This window comes from Monodelphis domestica, chromosome 8 (assembly GCF_027887165.1).
Source record: "Monodelphis domestica isolate mMonDom1 chromosome 8, mMonDom1.pri, whole genome shotgun sequence".
Lineage (NCBI taxonomy): Eukaryota > Metazoa > Chordata > Mammalia > Didelphimorphia > Didelphidae > Monodelphis > Monodelphis domestica.
Window position 1 is genome coordinate 60750690 of NC_077234.1, and position 13764 is coordinate 60764453.

Here is a 13764-nt window from a genome sequence, read left to right on the forward strand (position 1 = left end):
GAAAGCTTAGGAAGCTGGGAGAGCTGGGAATTCCTTTCTTAATAATCAACACAGTTAAATCTTGCATTCTCTGAACATTTCAGTACACAGTGATTCCTTCCTTGATTCCTTCCTTCCTTCCTTTCTTTGTCTTTGTTGCAAAGACTGATTTGATGGGTAGTAAAAAGGGGAGGAACAAATTTAAAGATGAATGTAATGTTAGTTACTAACAGTGATAATCTAAAATGTTAACCACTAAGATTACTAGAGAAAAAAAAGTTAACAATACAACAAAATTAAAATTCGTGTTTCCTGCAAGAAAGAAGATTTATTAAAAACTGTTGTAGACAATTCTAAGCACATAATACTTGCAAGGACTTCTAGAAAAAGAATTTTAGATAGAATCAAAAACAATGACTCAAATTTAGGATCTAATCCAAGGCAAATTTCTGGGCAAGACTACAAAATATTAATGGCACAGAAGGCCTGAGGAACTCCAAACTAATTACAATCACTTTTTGCTGTGTGTACAATTTATATGTATATACTAAAACACAAGAGTGCTTACACACATGCATTCCCATACATTTATATACACACATATTCCTCATTTAACACTTACATTAACATTTAAATGAATCAGTTAAGGAAAAAAGACTTTCAAATTACAAACCAGTTTTAAGATACAGATTTAGGCATTCCAATGAAACATTGCTTTACAAATAAGGGGGTCAAAGCAACTGTCTCTCTTATATACATATACAGACATTATACTTTCTTTAAAAAGCTATTTTTTCCTCTCTATAGAAAAAGGTCCCAAAAAGCTAAAACCCGCATCCACAAGAAATATATTATCTCCTTAAATGAGTTCCTTTTAATTTAAGTAGGTCAGTGATTTTAAATGCAGTCTCAAGTTCTAATCATTTCTTCAAACCTTCCACATTTGAGAAGTATAAAGAAACTTGAAATGCACATAATAATTATTGCCCCAAATTCTATGAATACTTATTAATTCAATTTACAAATTAAAAAAATCTGAAAATGATCTTAAGATATCATTTTACTACAGAATAGGACCTTTTTGAAAATGGAATTTTTTTTTCCTTTTTGTATATCCAGATACAAATGACTAGAAAAATGCCTGGCACTAAAAGGCTTAATACATGTTAATTAGCTGATTGATTTTAAAAATTTGTTATCTAAGTGTTAAATAATAAGCAGGGAAACATACTGAAAATATTACAAACTAAATTCAAATAAAATTAAAACCAGAATTAAATTCAGGATAAAATATTATATATGGTAGGAAGTCAATCTGAATTTTTAGTATTAAAAACTCAAACTTTCTGTTCAGGTTTCAAACTACAAACATACCTGTCAACAACTATAGTTAAAAAACAGTCTTAAGTAACACACGGGACCAAGACTTGTACATTTTTGTTCAAAAGCAAACTAGTAACCACTTGGAGAATTTAAGGTAAGTCACTGAAAAGCTTTTGCTTTTCAGAAATGATTTCAACTCCCCAATGTTTCAAAACCTCCAATTCTCTCTTCTGTCTCATCACAGATCAGAATGTCCTCATCCCAAGAACTTATGTGGCTCAAATCATACAATTAGTGTGGAAAGACAAACAAAGAAGTTTAGGAATCAGTAAATGATTCTCATATAAATCATGTTGGACACATGCCTGAAAGATGCAGATTTGTTGATCCTTTTTCCTCTAGCCTGAAAATTACGAAAATAAAAGACAAGGGAGGCAAGAATGAGTTTTAGCCAATACTCCTATACATAGAAAGGCAATTTAAAAAATGCAATAGAGATTCTAAGTTAGACTAAAAATAGTGTTCTGAAAATAAAAAAGCTTTTTAATTAGTGTTCTTTATTTGGTTTAATGTCTTTTAAGGTTTATTCCCCACACATATAGGACATACTCTAAAATGCTTTCATGAAAAGATCTCCCCCTATTTCCTACTCTTATTGTATTTTATTTTCTAATTCTGTTATAGACTCCTCATTTCTATTTTGTATTTTGTTTACTTATGTATTAGCTTATAAATTCCTTTTGTGTTGAAACTGTGCCTAATTAATCTTTTGCCCCACTTTCCCTGCATCTAATACGATACTTGAAATGATATTAACCTGATATATCCCACACAGATGTCATATATATGATTATTTCTATTACCTCAACATTTGAAAGAAAATAAAAGGAAAATCAAAGTAACATAGATTCAGAAAATCTATACTATAGGCAAGGAACTATAGGCTCAGAAACAAAAGAGCAATTCCTAAAAGTGCCCAAGAATAGGAATAGACCTAGAGAAATTTAAGAATTGTAGGAGAGATGATGTAGCCCAATCCCAAGAAAAGAAATGAGATAGAAAGACCTTAAAACTGGACAGGGTGGCCTCCTTATACTGCTACCAGGGCCCAGAATCTAAAAATTTATATTATGTCCCAAAATAAATTGATCATCTAGATTTTCAAAATCAAAAATTTTAGATTCACTTTTGTCTTTGGTCTTGAGTTGGGACTTATCCACATTCACTTCCAAGGGACAATTTTTACCTAATTTTCAATCTCAAGTTAAGTGCATTTAATTCTTTTGTTACTTTCTACCCAGCAAAACCTTGCAACAAAATAGCTCTGTACTAACAGTGGTTAACAAAATATACAAAAAAGACTCTTCATATTTCAACCATAATATAGTTTCCTTAAAGATGGATACATTAAAATGAAGATCCAAATTTTAATCACAACTCATTTGATAAAATCATTGAATTACTAAACCCATAAACTGAATTGGAATAACTGATGCAATAATTTGAAGTACAATGAAGTCAGTGAGTTATTTGTATTGAAAAATATACACTGTACACACGTATTCAAGAACAAGCCCTTCTTAGCACTGCTTATTTTTGAGGCAGTTGTCAGAAAACAAAAATCTTACCTGTATGACTGTTGAAATGTGCAAAGTTAGCAAAATTTGCTGTAGCAGTTGACTGCGGAGTTGGAGCAGCAAAAATGTCTGAGCCGAGGTCACTCAGGAGGTCAAACTGCTTCTTTTCTGGCTGCTGCTGTCCTTGAGAGCGAACTACAACAGGGGACTACAAATAAAATACCAGGTATGAAAGAAATCATCTCCAGTTTGCTCTGCCAAAACGTTAGATGTTATCTCTCATTCTTTTTATTTTTTTCTTCTTTTTTTGTTAAATTTTATTTAATTTAATTTTTTTTATTTTATTTGATCATTTCCAAGCATTATTCATTAAAGACATAGATCATTTTCTTTTCCTCCCCCCCACCCCCCATAGCCGACGCGTAAATCCACTGGGCATTACATGTTTTCTTGATTTGAACCCATTGCTATGTTGATAATATTTGCATTAGAGTGTTCATTTAGAGTCTCTCCTCTGTCATGTCCCCTCAACCGCTGTATTCAGGCAGTTGCTTTTCCTCGGTGTTTCCACTCCCATAGTTTATCCTTTGCTTATGAATGGTGTTTTTTTCTCCTGGATCCCTGCAAATTGTTCAGGGACATTACACCGCCACTAATGGAGAAGTCCATTACATTCGATTATACCACAGTATATTAGTCTCTGTGTACAATGTTCTCCTGGTTCTGCTCCTCTCACTCTGCATCACTTCCTGGAGGTTGTTCCAGTCTCCATGGAACTCCTCCACTTTATTATTCCTTTTAGCACAATAATATTCCATCACCAACATATACCACAATTTGCTCACCCATTCCCCAATTGATGGGTATCTCCTCGTTTTCCAGTTTTTGGCCACCACAAAGAGCGCAGCTATGAATATTTTTGTACAAGTATTTTTGTACATTATCTCTTTGGGGTACAAACCCAGCAGTGCTATGGCTGGATCAAAGGGTAGATATTCTTTTATCGCCCTTTGGGCATAGTTCCAAATTGCCCTCCAGAATGGTTGGATCAGTTCACAACTCCACCAGCAATGAATTAGAGTCCCTACTTTGCCACATCCCCTCCAGCATTCATTACTTTCCTTTGCTGTTATCTTAGCCAATCTGCTAGGTGTGAGGTGATACCTCAGAGTTGTTTTGATTTGCATCTCTCTGATTATAAGAGATTTAGAACACTTCTTCATGTGTTTATTAATAGTTTTGATTTCTTTATCTGAGAACTGCCTATCCATGTCCCTTACCCATTTATCAATTGGAGAATGGCTTGATTTTTTGTACAGTTGATTTAGCTCTTTATAAATATGAGTAATTAAACCTTTGTCAGAGGTTTCTATGAAGATTTTTTCCCAGTTTGTTGTTTCCCTTCTGATTTTAGTTACATTGGTTTTGTTTGTGCAAAAGCTTTTTAATTTGATGTAGTCAAAATTATTTATTTTACATTTTGTGATTCTTTCTATGTTTTCCTTGGTTTTAAAGTCTTTCCCCTCCCAAAGGTCTGACATGTATACTATTCTGTTTACCCAATTTACTTATGGTTTCCTTCTTTATGTTTAAGTCACTCACCCATTTTGAATTTATCTTGGTGTAGGGTGTGAGGTATTGATCTATTCCTAGTCTCTCCCACACTGTCTTCCAATTTTCCCAACAGTTTTTATCAAATAGTGGATTTTTGTCCTAAAAGCTGGGATCTTTGGGTTTATCGTATACTATCTTGCTGAGGTCGCTTTCCCCCAGTCTATTCCACTGATCCTCCTTTCTGTTTCTTAGCCAGTACCAAATTGTTTTGATGACTGCTGCTTTGTAATATAGTTTTAGGTCAGGGACTGTAAGGCCCCCATCATATGTGTTTTTTTTTTCATTATTTCCCTGGATATCCTTGATCTTTTGTTCTTCCAAATGAACTTTGTTATGGTTTTTTTCTAAATCAGTGAAGAAGAATTTTGGGAGTTCAATGGGTATGGCACTAAATAGATAAATAAGTTTGGGTAGGATGGTCATTTTTATTATATTGGCTCGTCCTATCCATGAGCAGTTAATGTTTTTCCATTTGCTCAAGTCTAGTTTTAGTTGTGTGGAGAGTGTTTTGTAGTTGTGTTCATATAGTTCCTGTGTTTGTCTGGGGAGGTAGATTACTAGGTATTTTATTGTCTAAGGTAATTTTGAATGGGATTTCTCTTTCTAGTTCTTGCTGCTGAAATGTGTTGGAGATATATAGAAAAGCTGATGATTTATGTGGGTTTATTTTGTATCCTGCAACTTTGCTAAAGTTGTTGATTATTTCAATTAGCTTTTTGGTTGAATCTCTAGGATTCTTTAAGTAGACCATCATGTCATCTGCAAAGAGTGATAACTTGGTCTCCTCCTTGCCTATTTTGATGCCTTCAATTTCTTTTATTCTCTAATTGCTACTGTTAGTGTTTCTAGTACAATGTCAAATAGTAGAGGTGATAATGGGCATCCTTGTTTCACTCCTGATCTTATTGGGAATGCATCTAGTTTATCCCCATTGCAGATGATATTAGCTGATGGTTTTACATATATACTGTTTATTATTTTTAGGAATGACCCTTCTATTCCTATGCTTTCTAGTGTTTTTAATAGGAATGGGTATTTTATTTTATCAAAAGCTTTTTCTGCGTCTATTGAGATAATCATGTGGTTCTTGTTGGTTTCCTTGTTGATGTGGTCAATTATGTGGATGGTTTTCCTAATGTTGAACCAGCCCTGCATCCCTGGTATAAATCCTACTTGATCATGGTGGATGACCCTTCTGATCACTTGCTGGAGTCTTTTTGCTAGTATCCTATTTAAGATTTTTGCATCTATATTCATTAGGGAGATTGGCCTATAGTTTTCTTTCTCTGTTTTTGATCTGCCTGGTTTTGGAATCAGTACCATGTTTGTGTTGTAAAAGGAGTTTGGTAGAACTCCCTCTTTGCTTATTATGTCAAATAGTTTGTATAGTATTGGGATTAACTGTTCTCTGAATGTTTGATAGAATTCACAGGTGAATCCATCAGGCCCTGGGGATTTTTTCTTAGGAAGTTCTTTGATGGCTTGTTGGATTTCAATTCCTGATATGGGATTATTTAGGAATTCTATTTCCTCTTCTGTTAGTCTAGGCAGTTTGTATTTTTGTATATATTCATCCATTTCTCCTAAATTGGTGTATTTATTGCCATATAATTGGGCAAAGTAATTTCTAATGATTGCCTTAATTTCCTCTTCATCGGAGGTGCTGTTCCCCTTTTCATCTTTAATGCTGTGAATTTGCTTTTCTTCCTTCCTTTTTTTAATTAGATTGACCAGTACTTTGTCTATTTTGTTTGTTTTTTCAAAGTACCAGCTTCTTGTCTTATTTATTAAATCAATAGTTCTATCACTTTCGATTTTATTAATTTCTCCCTTAATTTTTAGGATTTCTAGTTTGGTTTTCTGCTGGGGGGTTTTAATTTGATCACTTTTGAGTTTTTTTATTTGCATTTCCAATTGATTGATCTCTGCTCTCCCTAGTTTGTTAATATAAGCATTCAGGGATATGAATTTACCTCTGATTACCGCTTTGGTTGCATCCCAAAAGGTTTGAAAGGATGTCTCGCCATTGTCATTTTCCTCGATGAAATTATTAATTGTTTCTATGATTTCTTCTTTAACTAAACGGTTTTGGAGTATCATATTGTTTAATTTCCAATTGGTTTTAGATTTGGTTTTCCATGTACCATTACTAATCATTTTTATTGCCTTGTGATCTGAGAAGGCTGCATTCATTATTTCTGCTTTTCTGCATTTGTGTGCTATGTTTCTGTGACCTAATGTATGGTCAATCTTTGTGAATGTGCCATGTGGTGCTGAGAAGAAGGTGTATTCCTTTTTATCCCTATTTATTTTTCTCCATATGTCTATTAATTCTAATTTTTCTAAGATTTCATTCACTTCTTTTACCTCTTTCTTATTTATTTTTTGATTTGATTTGTCTACATTTGATAATGGTTGGTTCAAGTCTCCCACTAGTATGTTTTTATTGTCTATTTCTTCCTTCAATTCTCCTAGTTTCTCCATTAGAAATTTGGGTGCTATATTATTTGGTGCATACATGTTGATTAGTGATATTTCCTCATTATCTAAAGTCCCTTTTAACAAAATATAATTACCTTCCCTATCCCTTTTGATCAGGTCTATTTTTGCTTTGGCTTTATCAGATATCATGATTGCCACTCCTGCCTTCTTTCTGTCAGTTGAGGCCCAGAAGGTCTTACTCCATCCTTTAATTCTGACCTTGTGGGTGTCAACCCGCCTCATATGTGTTTCTTGAAGACAACATATGGTAGGGTTTTGGATTCTAATCCATTCTGCTATTCGTCTACTTTTTATGGGTGAGTTCATCCCACTCACGTTCAAAGTTATGATTCTTATTTGTGGACTCCCTGGCATTTTGATAGCCTTCCCTAATTCTAACCTTTTCTTCTTCGGCTCTACCTTTTAGTTCAGTGATTTACTTTGAATCAGTCCCCCTTGTCCCCTCCCTTGATGTTTCCCTTTTTAGTCCCTCACTTTTTGTTCTCTCCTCCTCCCCCCCTTGGTTTTCCCTTCTCCCTACCCTTGTTGGGTAAGATAGAATTCAAGATCCCAATGGATCTGGATGTCTTTCCCTCTCAGAGTTGATTTCCCTGAGATTAAGGTTTAAGTAAAAAACACTCTCTTCCTTTCCTTCTTATAGGAGTTTTCTTCCCCTCCCCTTCCCATGTGAATCTTTGTGTGAGAAAGATTATTCTATTTGGTCTTTCTTTACCCCCTATTTATACATTACATTTTCCCCACATGTTAGTATACATAGATTGATATAAATGTAGTCCTTATAGAAGAGAGTTTGAGTAAAAGAAGAAGATAACATTTTTCTCCTTTCCCCTTTCCTTAATATTTACCTTTTCAGGTATTCCTTGCTCTTTGTTTTTCGGTATCAAACTTTCCACAGAGCTCTGGTCTTTTCTTTGCAAAAAGTTGGAAGCCTTCTATTTTGTTGAATGCCCATACTTTACCTTGGAAGTATATAGTCAGTTTTGCTGGGTAGCTGATTCTTGGTTGGAGACCCAGCTCTCTTGCCTTTCTGAAGATCATGTTCCATGCCTTACGATCATTCAGAGTAGAACTTGCAAGGTCTTGTGTGACCCTGATTGGCATTCCTTTATATCTAAATTGTCTTTTTCTGGCTTCCTGTAGGATTCTTTCTTTTGTTTGAGAGCTTTGGAATTTGGCAATTACATTCCTGGGAGTTGTCTTTTGGGGGTTTAGTGTAGAAGGTGTTCTGTGAGCTCTGTCAGTGGCTGTATTACCCCCTTGTTCTAGAATCTCTGGGCAATTTTCTTTGATTATATCTTGTATCACCATGTCGAGTTTGGTGTTTATTTCTGGCTTTTCTGGAAGTCCAATTATTCTTAAATTATCTCTTCTCCCTCTATTTTCCAGATCTGTCACCTTGTTGGTGAGATATTTTATGTTCTCTTCTAATTTCTTGGTGTTTTCGCTTTGCTTTATTAATTCTTGCTTTTATACGATCGTTGTCTTCCAGTTGCCTGATTCTGGCCTTTAAAGCCTGGTTTTCCTTTTCAGTTTGGTCACACCGGTTTTGTAGATGCGTGAATTTCTTTTGCATTATTTCCCACTTTTCCTCCCAGAAAGCTTCCATCTTTTTTGGTCATTTCTGATTCAAATTCTTCATGGGTTTGTGGAGAGTTTCCATTTCCTTTGGAAGGTTTCAGAGCATTTGCTTGTGTTTCCTCTTCTATCTCCTCTGTATTTTGAATTTTGGCTCCGTAGAATGTGTCCAAAGTCGCCCCTTTCTTCTTATTTTTCTTGGGATTTTGGGGCTTCTGTGCTTCTGTGGAGTTTGCCATCTCTGAATGGGGAGGATTAGCTTTTCTCATCTCTGTCTGGTGTTCAGAGGCTTTAGTCCTGGGCAGATTGTTGGTTCTATGAGCTTTCCCTGGGTTAAACTGAGTATGCCTTAAGGCAATGACTTTCACTGGAACTGGAATGGAAGGGTCAGACCAGGGGGCCACACTCTCCCCTGGCTGTATCTGTTTCCCTGCTGCTAAGGTGCCCCCTCGACAGGACTGGGTCGGGTTGCTTTCCGGAAGTTGCCTTCAGAATAGCTGGCCGTGAGGCTGTTTTGTCGGCCCTGAGGGTTGCTTTTGTTTCAGAGGACCCTGCTCTCTGCGGGGGAAGGGGCCGCGGCTTCCCGGAGCTCCAAGGGCAGTGACTTTCACTGAGACTTGGATAGAAGGATCCGGCCTGTGAGGCTGTCTTGCCCGCCCTGAGGGTTGCTGTTGTTTCAGACGACCTTGCTCTCTGCGGGGGGGAGGGGCCTAGGCTTCCCGGAGCCTTCGACTCTGTGCTCCTACCCCTTAGGTCCAAGTGATCTCGGGTTCTGGCTTTTGAGGGGGGCCGTACCTTTTGATCCAGGTCCAGGTCCAGGAGGAGGATTCCCAGGGTCTATGCTGTTGATTGTTTTGAATTTCGGCGCCTTAGAAGCTTATAGTTTGAGATCAGTCGGGAAGGGTTTTCCGGAGATCTGAACTTTAGCTTTTTCTAAGCCGCCATCTTGACCGGAAGTCCTTCTCTCATTCTTAATGTACATCTTTAAAGACTAAGTAATTCCAAATGAACTTATTGTTTTGATTACTTTTAACATAAATCAAAGCCAAAAATAATCTATCCAAGGGCAAAATTTCCCCATTTTGTTTTACCACTTTGTAAACTTGCCACATAATGGGGCTCACTGCTCACTAACTTGACTGGATGACAAATGAGTAAAATGAATCACAGATAGTGAGTTACCGAAAATGTCACAGCTAATGAGTGACAAAGCCAGAACTAAAGGCCAGCCCTCCTGACTCAAGCCTACTAATGTTCTTTCCAACCAAAAGAGACTGTGATTATAGACCAATTTTGTAAATCCATACTCTTAGGTTGAATTTTAGTCAGGATAGTACAGGATAAAGAAAATCTGTGTAGCTATTCTCTCAAAAGGAAAAAAAGTAGTTAGGCTGACTTAAGACATCTTCCTCTCCCCAGAGTTGTTTGTTTTGGGGAGTGTGGTGTGGGGAATGGGGTGTGAAAACAGACTGAAAACACTCATGTCAAGGTCTAAGTCTGTTATCTTTCTATGCTATAAAGAATTACACAAATGCATTATAAAAATGCCATCATTTTCCAACTATGCAGATTGGAAAACGATCATATACTACTATAGGCGTGGCAAGCCAATGTGCTGGTAGGTAACTCTGGCTTCCATCAGGAACCCAGGTCATACCACATTTTCACATTATAAGGTAATGTAATATTCAAAATATTTCATGAATTTGAAGAGACTTCAGGGTCACGTGGTCTCAACAAAAATGCTACCTTTATTAAGTAGAGTTGGTGGCTTGAAAGGGTTTTTTCATTTTATAAAACTTCTAATACTGTTTTTAGTCCAATAGAATCTATATTTAACTTGACCACTAAAACAGAAAGCATCATCAGCTAAGCCAACAAGAAGAAAAGCCTCAGGACAATCAAAGACCCTAGTTAAATACTTTTAACGATCATACTGAGGAATCCTACTCTCCCTGACCACTCCACCATCACCTTTGCTGGATCTCACTCGGTCCCAAGGTCCTGGCCTCGGGCCCACTTCTCTTCTCTCTCCATTTTATTTCACTTCATAAACTCATGGGCTCCCAGAGATGCAATATGAGCTCTATGAGGAGAACTCTTGGCTCTACTTAACTGTATGGTGTCCAACTGCTCATTACATATCACAACCTGTTTGACTCATTAACATTTTAAACTGAACAGGCCCTGAAGTGACCTTCTCTTTCCCTCTAAAGCTTTCCCTTTTAAGGGCACTGCCATTGTCCCAATTTTGCTGCCCTGCAAATAAGATTTGTCCTCAATTGCTCACTGTATCTGTTCTCAAGGCCTATTGCATTTACCTTCCTAAGCTCTCTAGTACATGTTCCCTTCTTTCCAGTGACAGTGCCACCACCCTGGTCCAGGCTTTCATCTCCACAAGCCTGGATTACTACAGTAGCCCACTGGTGGATCCATCTACCTCAAGTCTCTCCCCCATTCCAAGCTAATTCTCCACTCAGTTATTAAATTAATCTTACCAAAGCTCAGGTCTGACAATATCATCCCCTCTTCAATGAACTCCACTGGCTTCCTAGTACCTCCAGGATCAAACAGAAAATCCCCTGGCTTTCAAAGTCCTTCATAATCCAGTCCTTTTCTGCTTTTCTAGTCTTCTTAAACCTTACTCAGCAACACTGGCTATTCCTCACAAAAGACATTCTATCTTCCAGCTCCATGTATTTTCACTGCCTGTCTCAGAGGCCTAGAATTCTGTCTCCTCATCCCCACCTCCTGGTTTCCATGGCTTCATTCAAGTCTCAGCTGCCTCCTACCTTCTACAGGAAGTCTCACCTAATCCTGCTTACTACCACTATCTTTTCTTTATGGAATAACTCCAATTTATCCCATACATATCTTGTCTGTACATAGCTGTTTGCATATTTGTTAGTCTCCCAATTTGCAACTGTAAGTTCACTGAGTATAGATAGGTCTGTCTTTCATCTTTCTTTGTATCCCTAGCACTCAGTATAAGTGTGTGGTATATTACAGACATTTTTTAAAGGTTTGTTGATTGACAAACATTGGGAAAGTCTCTTTCTCACAAATAAAACATAAGTTTTAGAGTACATGTCTTTAAGGACCTTTACTAATTCAAATTCTATGATCCAATCAAAGGGTTATAATACAATTTTAGGTTCACCTTTACAGTTACTAGGAAGAAAACAAACAGGGAGCAGCTGGATGGTTCAGAGGATTGAGAGCAAGGCTTAGAGATGGGAGGGTCTAGGTTCAAATCTTCCCTCAGAAACTTCCTAGGGTGATCCTGTGCAAGTCACTTAACCCCAATTGCCTAGTCCTTAGTGCTTTTCTGCCTTGGAACCAATACACAGTGTTGATTCTAAGACAGAAGGAAAACATTTAAAATAATAAACAAATAAACCAAATTAGATCCAGATCCTGGCCTGTGTATTGATTTAGAATTGTATAAATGGAGATTTTGAGCCTTTGGACTTCATCCTCCAGAAGTCCCTTAGAATTTCCCAAAATTCCCTTCTCCTCTGTGCCGGCATTATGCATGATTTTATTTTAATGGCTGTAACTCCTCCCTCTTCCTCTTTTTGGACCTGTGACCTGGCTGAATTCAGGTAGTTCTTTTGCCCTAGTTATTATTAATACAATTTTAAAAATATAATATGTAGTTATTGATTATTATTTTTGAAACCCACATTTTGGCTTACCACAAAGCAATTAGGAATTCTCAAAAACTTTTGAGCAGACAGCCTTACAGTAAAGATAGTAAGTTTACCCAGTCACTGCCCCCCACGAGGGTTGGGTGGCAGGGTGTGCCTGTGCTCCTGCCTGGCCCTGCCACCTGCCACAGTCTGTTGTTTCTCCTGTCCATCTGCTTGGCCAGCATTCCTCACTTCTTTCCACCCAGCTTGGAGCTTCCTCTTGCCCAGACCAGAAGAGCCAGACCACAAGAGCCTGCCAATCCCAGCCATTTTTTTTCCACAGAGGGTGATGTATAAAAATCTTTCTACCCAATCCCTTTCCATACTCCACATGTGTTTCTAGCCTGCCATAGTCATTTTTCAGCATGGAGAAAAGAACCCTACACCTTCTAATTTTCAAGCAGATTTTTTTAAAGGTGATCCTGGACTCCTCGTTTAGAAGGCTATTACAAAAGGTTTTTCACAGGGAGGGCAAGTTAGTTCCAAATCAGTAGATTTAAAGTCAGTTTTGGGGAATAAACCTGTTTTTTTTCCCTTCTTCCTTTTGACCCAAAACTCCAAGGAGAAGTATTTTTTTCTCTCATATACAAATACACTATTGTATTCCCTGGGAGTTTTGTTTCTTTCTGTTTACTCTTTAAACCCCATTCAGCCTCTTTCAGGAAAAATGCTATTGCAAAGCATGCTTGAAACTCTGGAACATCAGTCTGAGTTGGTAGAGCAAAAAAGTGCAGTTTGGATCTGCTTATTTCTTATCCTGGGACTTTTTATTTTCATTGCATATTTCCCACTTTATTTCCTTCTCCTCAAGAATATGCCACAAGCTAGGCTGCTTATGCTACAAACCAACCTGAAATATTTTGACAAAGTTCTAAAAGTCCTAACTGCTCTCGACATGCAGAGTGCAGATTCTGCCCAGTGCTTCTATGAGGAAATTCAGACCTCTGACAAACAAGATCTAAATAGATAATAAATACTGGGGGAGGGGAGGAAACTTTAAAAGAGATCTGGAAGTTTCTTGCTAACTATTTTGAGTTTATTCTGCTCCTAATAGTGAACAAGTCTATTGGGATTGGTGAAAAGGATTTTGACTGCACTGCCTGCCTGCACCTTTGTATATATTATTGTGTTTATCTGTATTAATCTAGTCAATAACTTTCTGTAATATTGAATCATTTTAAACTACTATGTTTTACCTATATTGATCTTTAATTTGTACCTTTACCTCTGCTCAAGAACAAAATATCTCTGTTTAAGTCCATGAGAACATCTTCCCTAAAACCCTTGTCACTAGATCCATCGAAGATCACATGTTGCCTTTGCTAATCATCACAGAGATGATGATGGATGGATTTCAACAAAACTGGTTAAATTATATGCAACCTTTGGAGAATCTAATGAGCTAAGAATTTAAATAGTAATTCTAAGGGGTCTTCAGAAATAATTTTAGATAACTGGTGGTTTCTGAATGGATGATATTTTCTATTTATATTTATATTATA

The 13764-nt window shown here is 37.0% G+C and overlaps 1 protein-coding gene across 10 annotated transcripts in view; it reads right to left on the reverse strand.

The window, feature by feature from the left end:
* Positions 1-13764, reverse strand: part of AGFG1 (ArfGAP with FG repeats 1) — a 108863-nt gene that overhangs the window by 22380 nt on the left and 72719 nt on the right. For all 10 annotated transcript variants that reach the window (XM_003341861.4, XM_056807504.1, XM_016425270.2 and 7 more), the window contains exon 5: positions 2931-3087. In XM_003341861.4, the coding sequence (XP_003341909.1) occupies positions 2931-3087 (157 nt within the window). The remainder of the gene's footprint in view (positions 1-2930; positions 3088-13764) is intronic.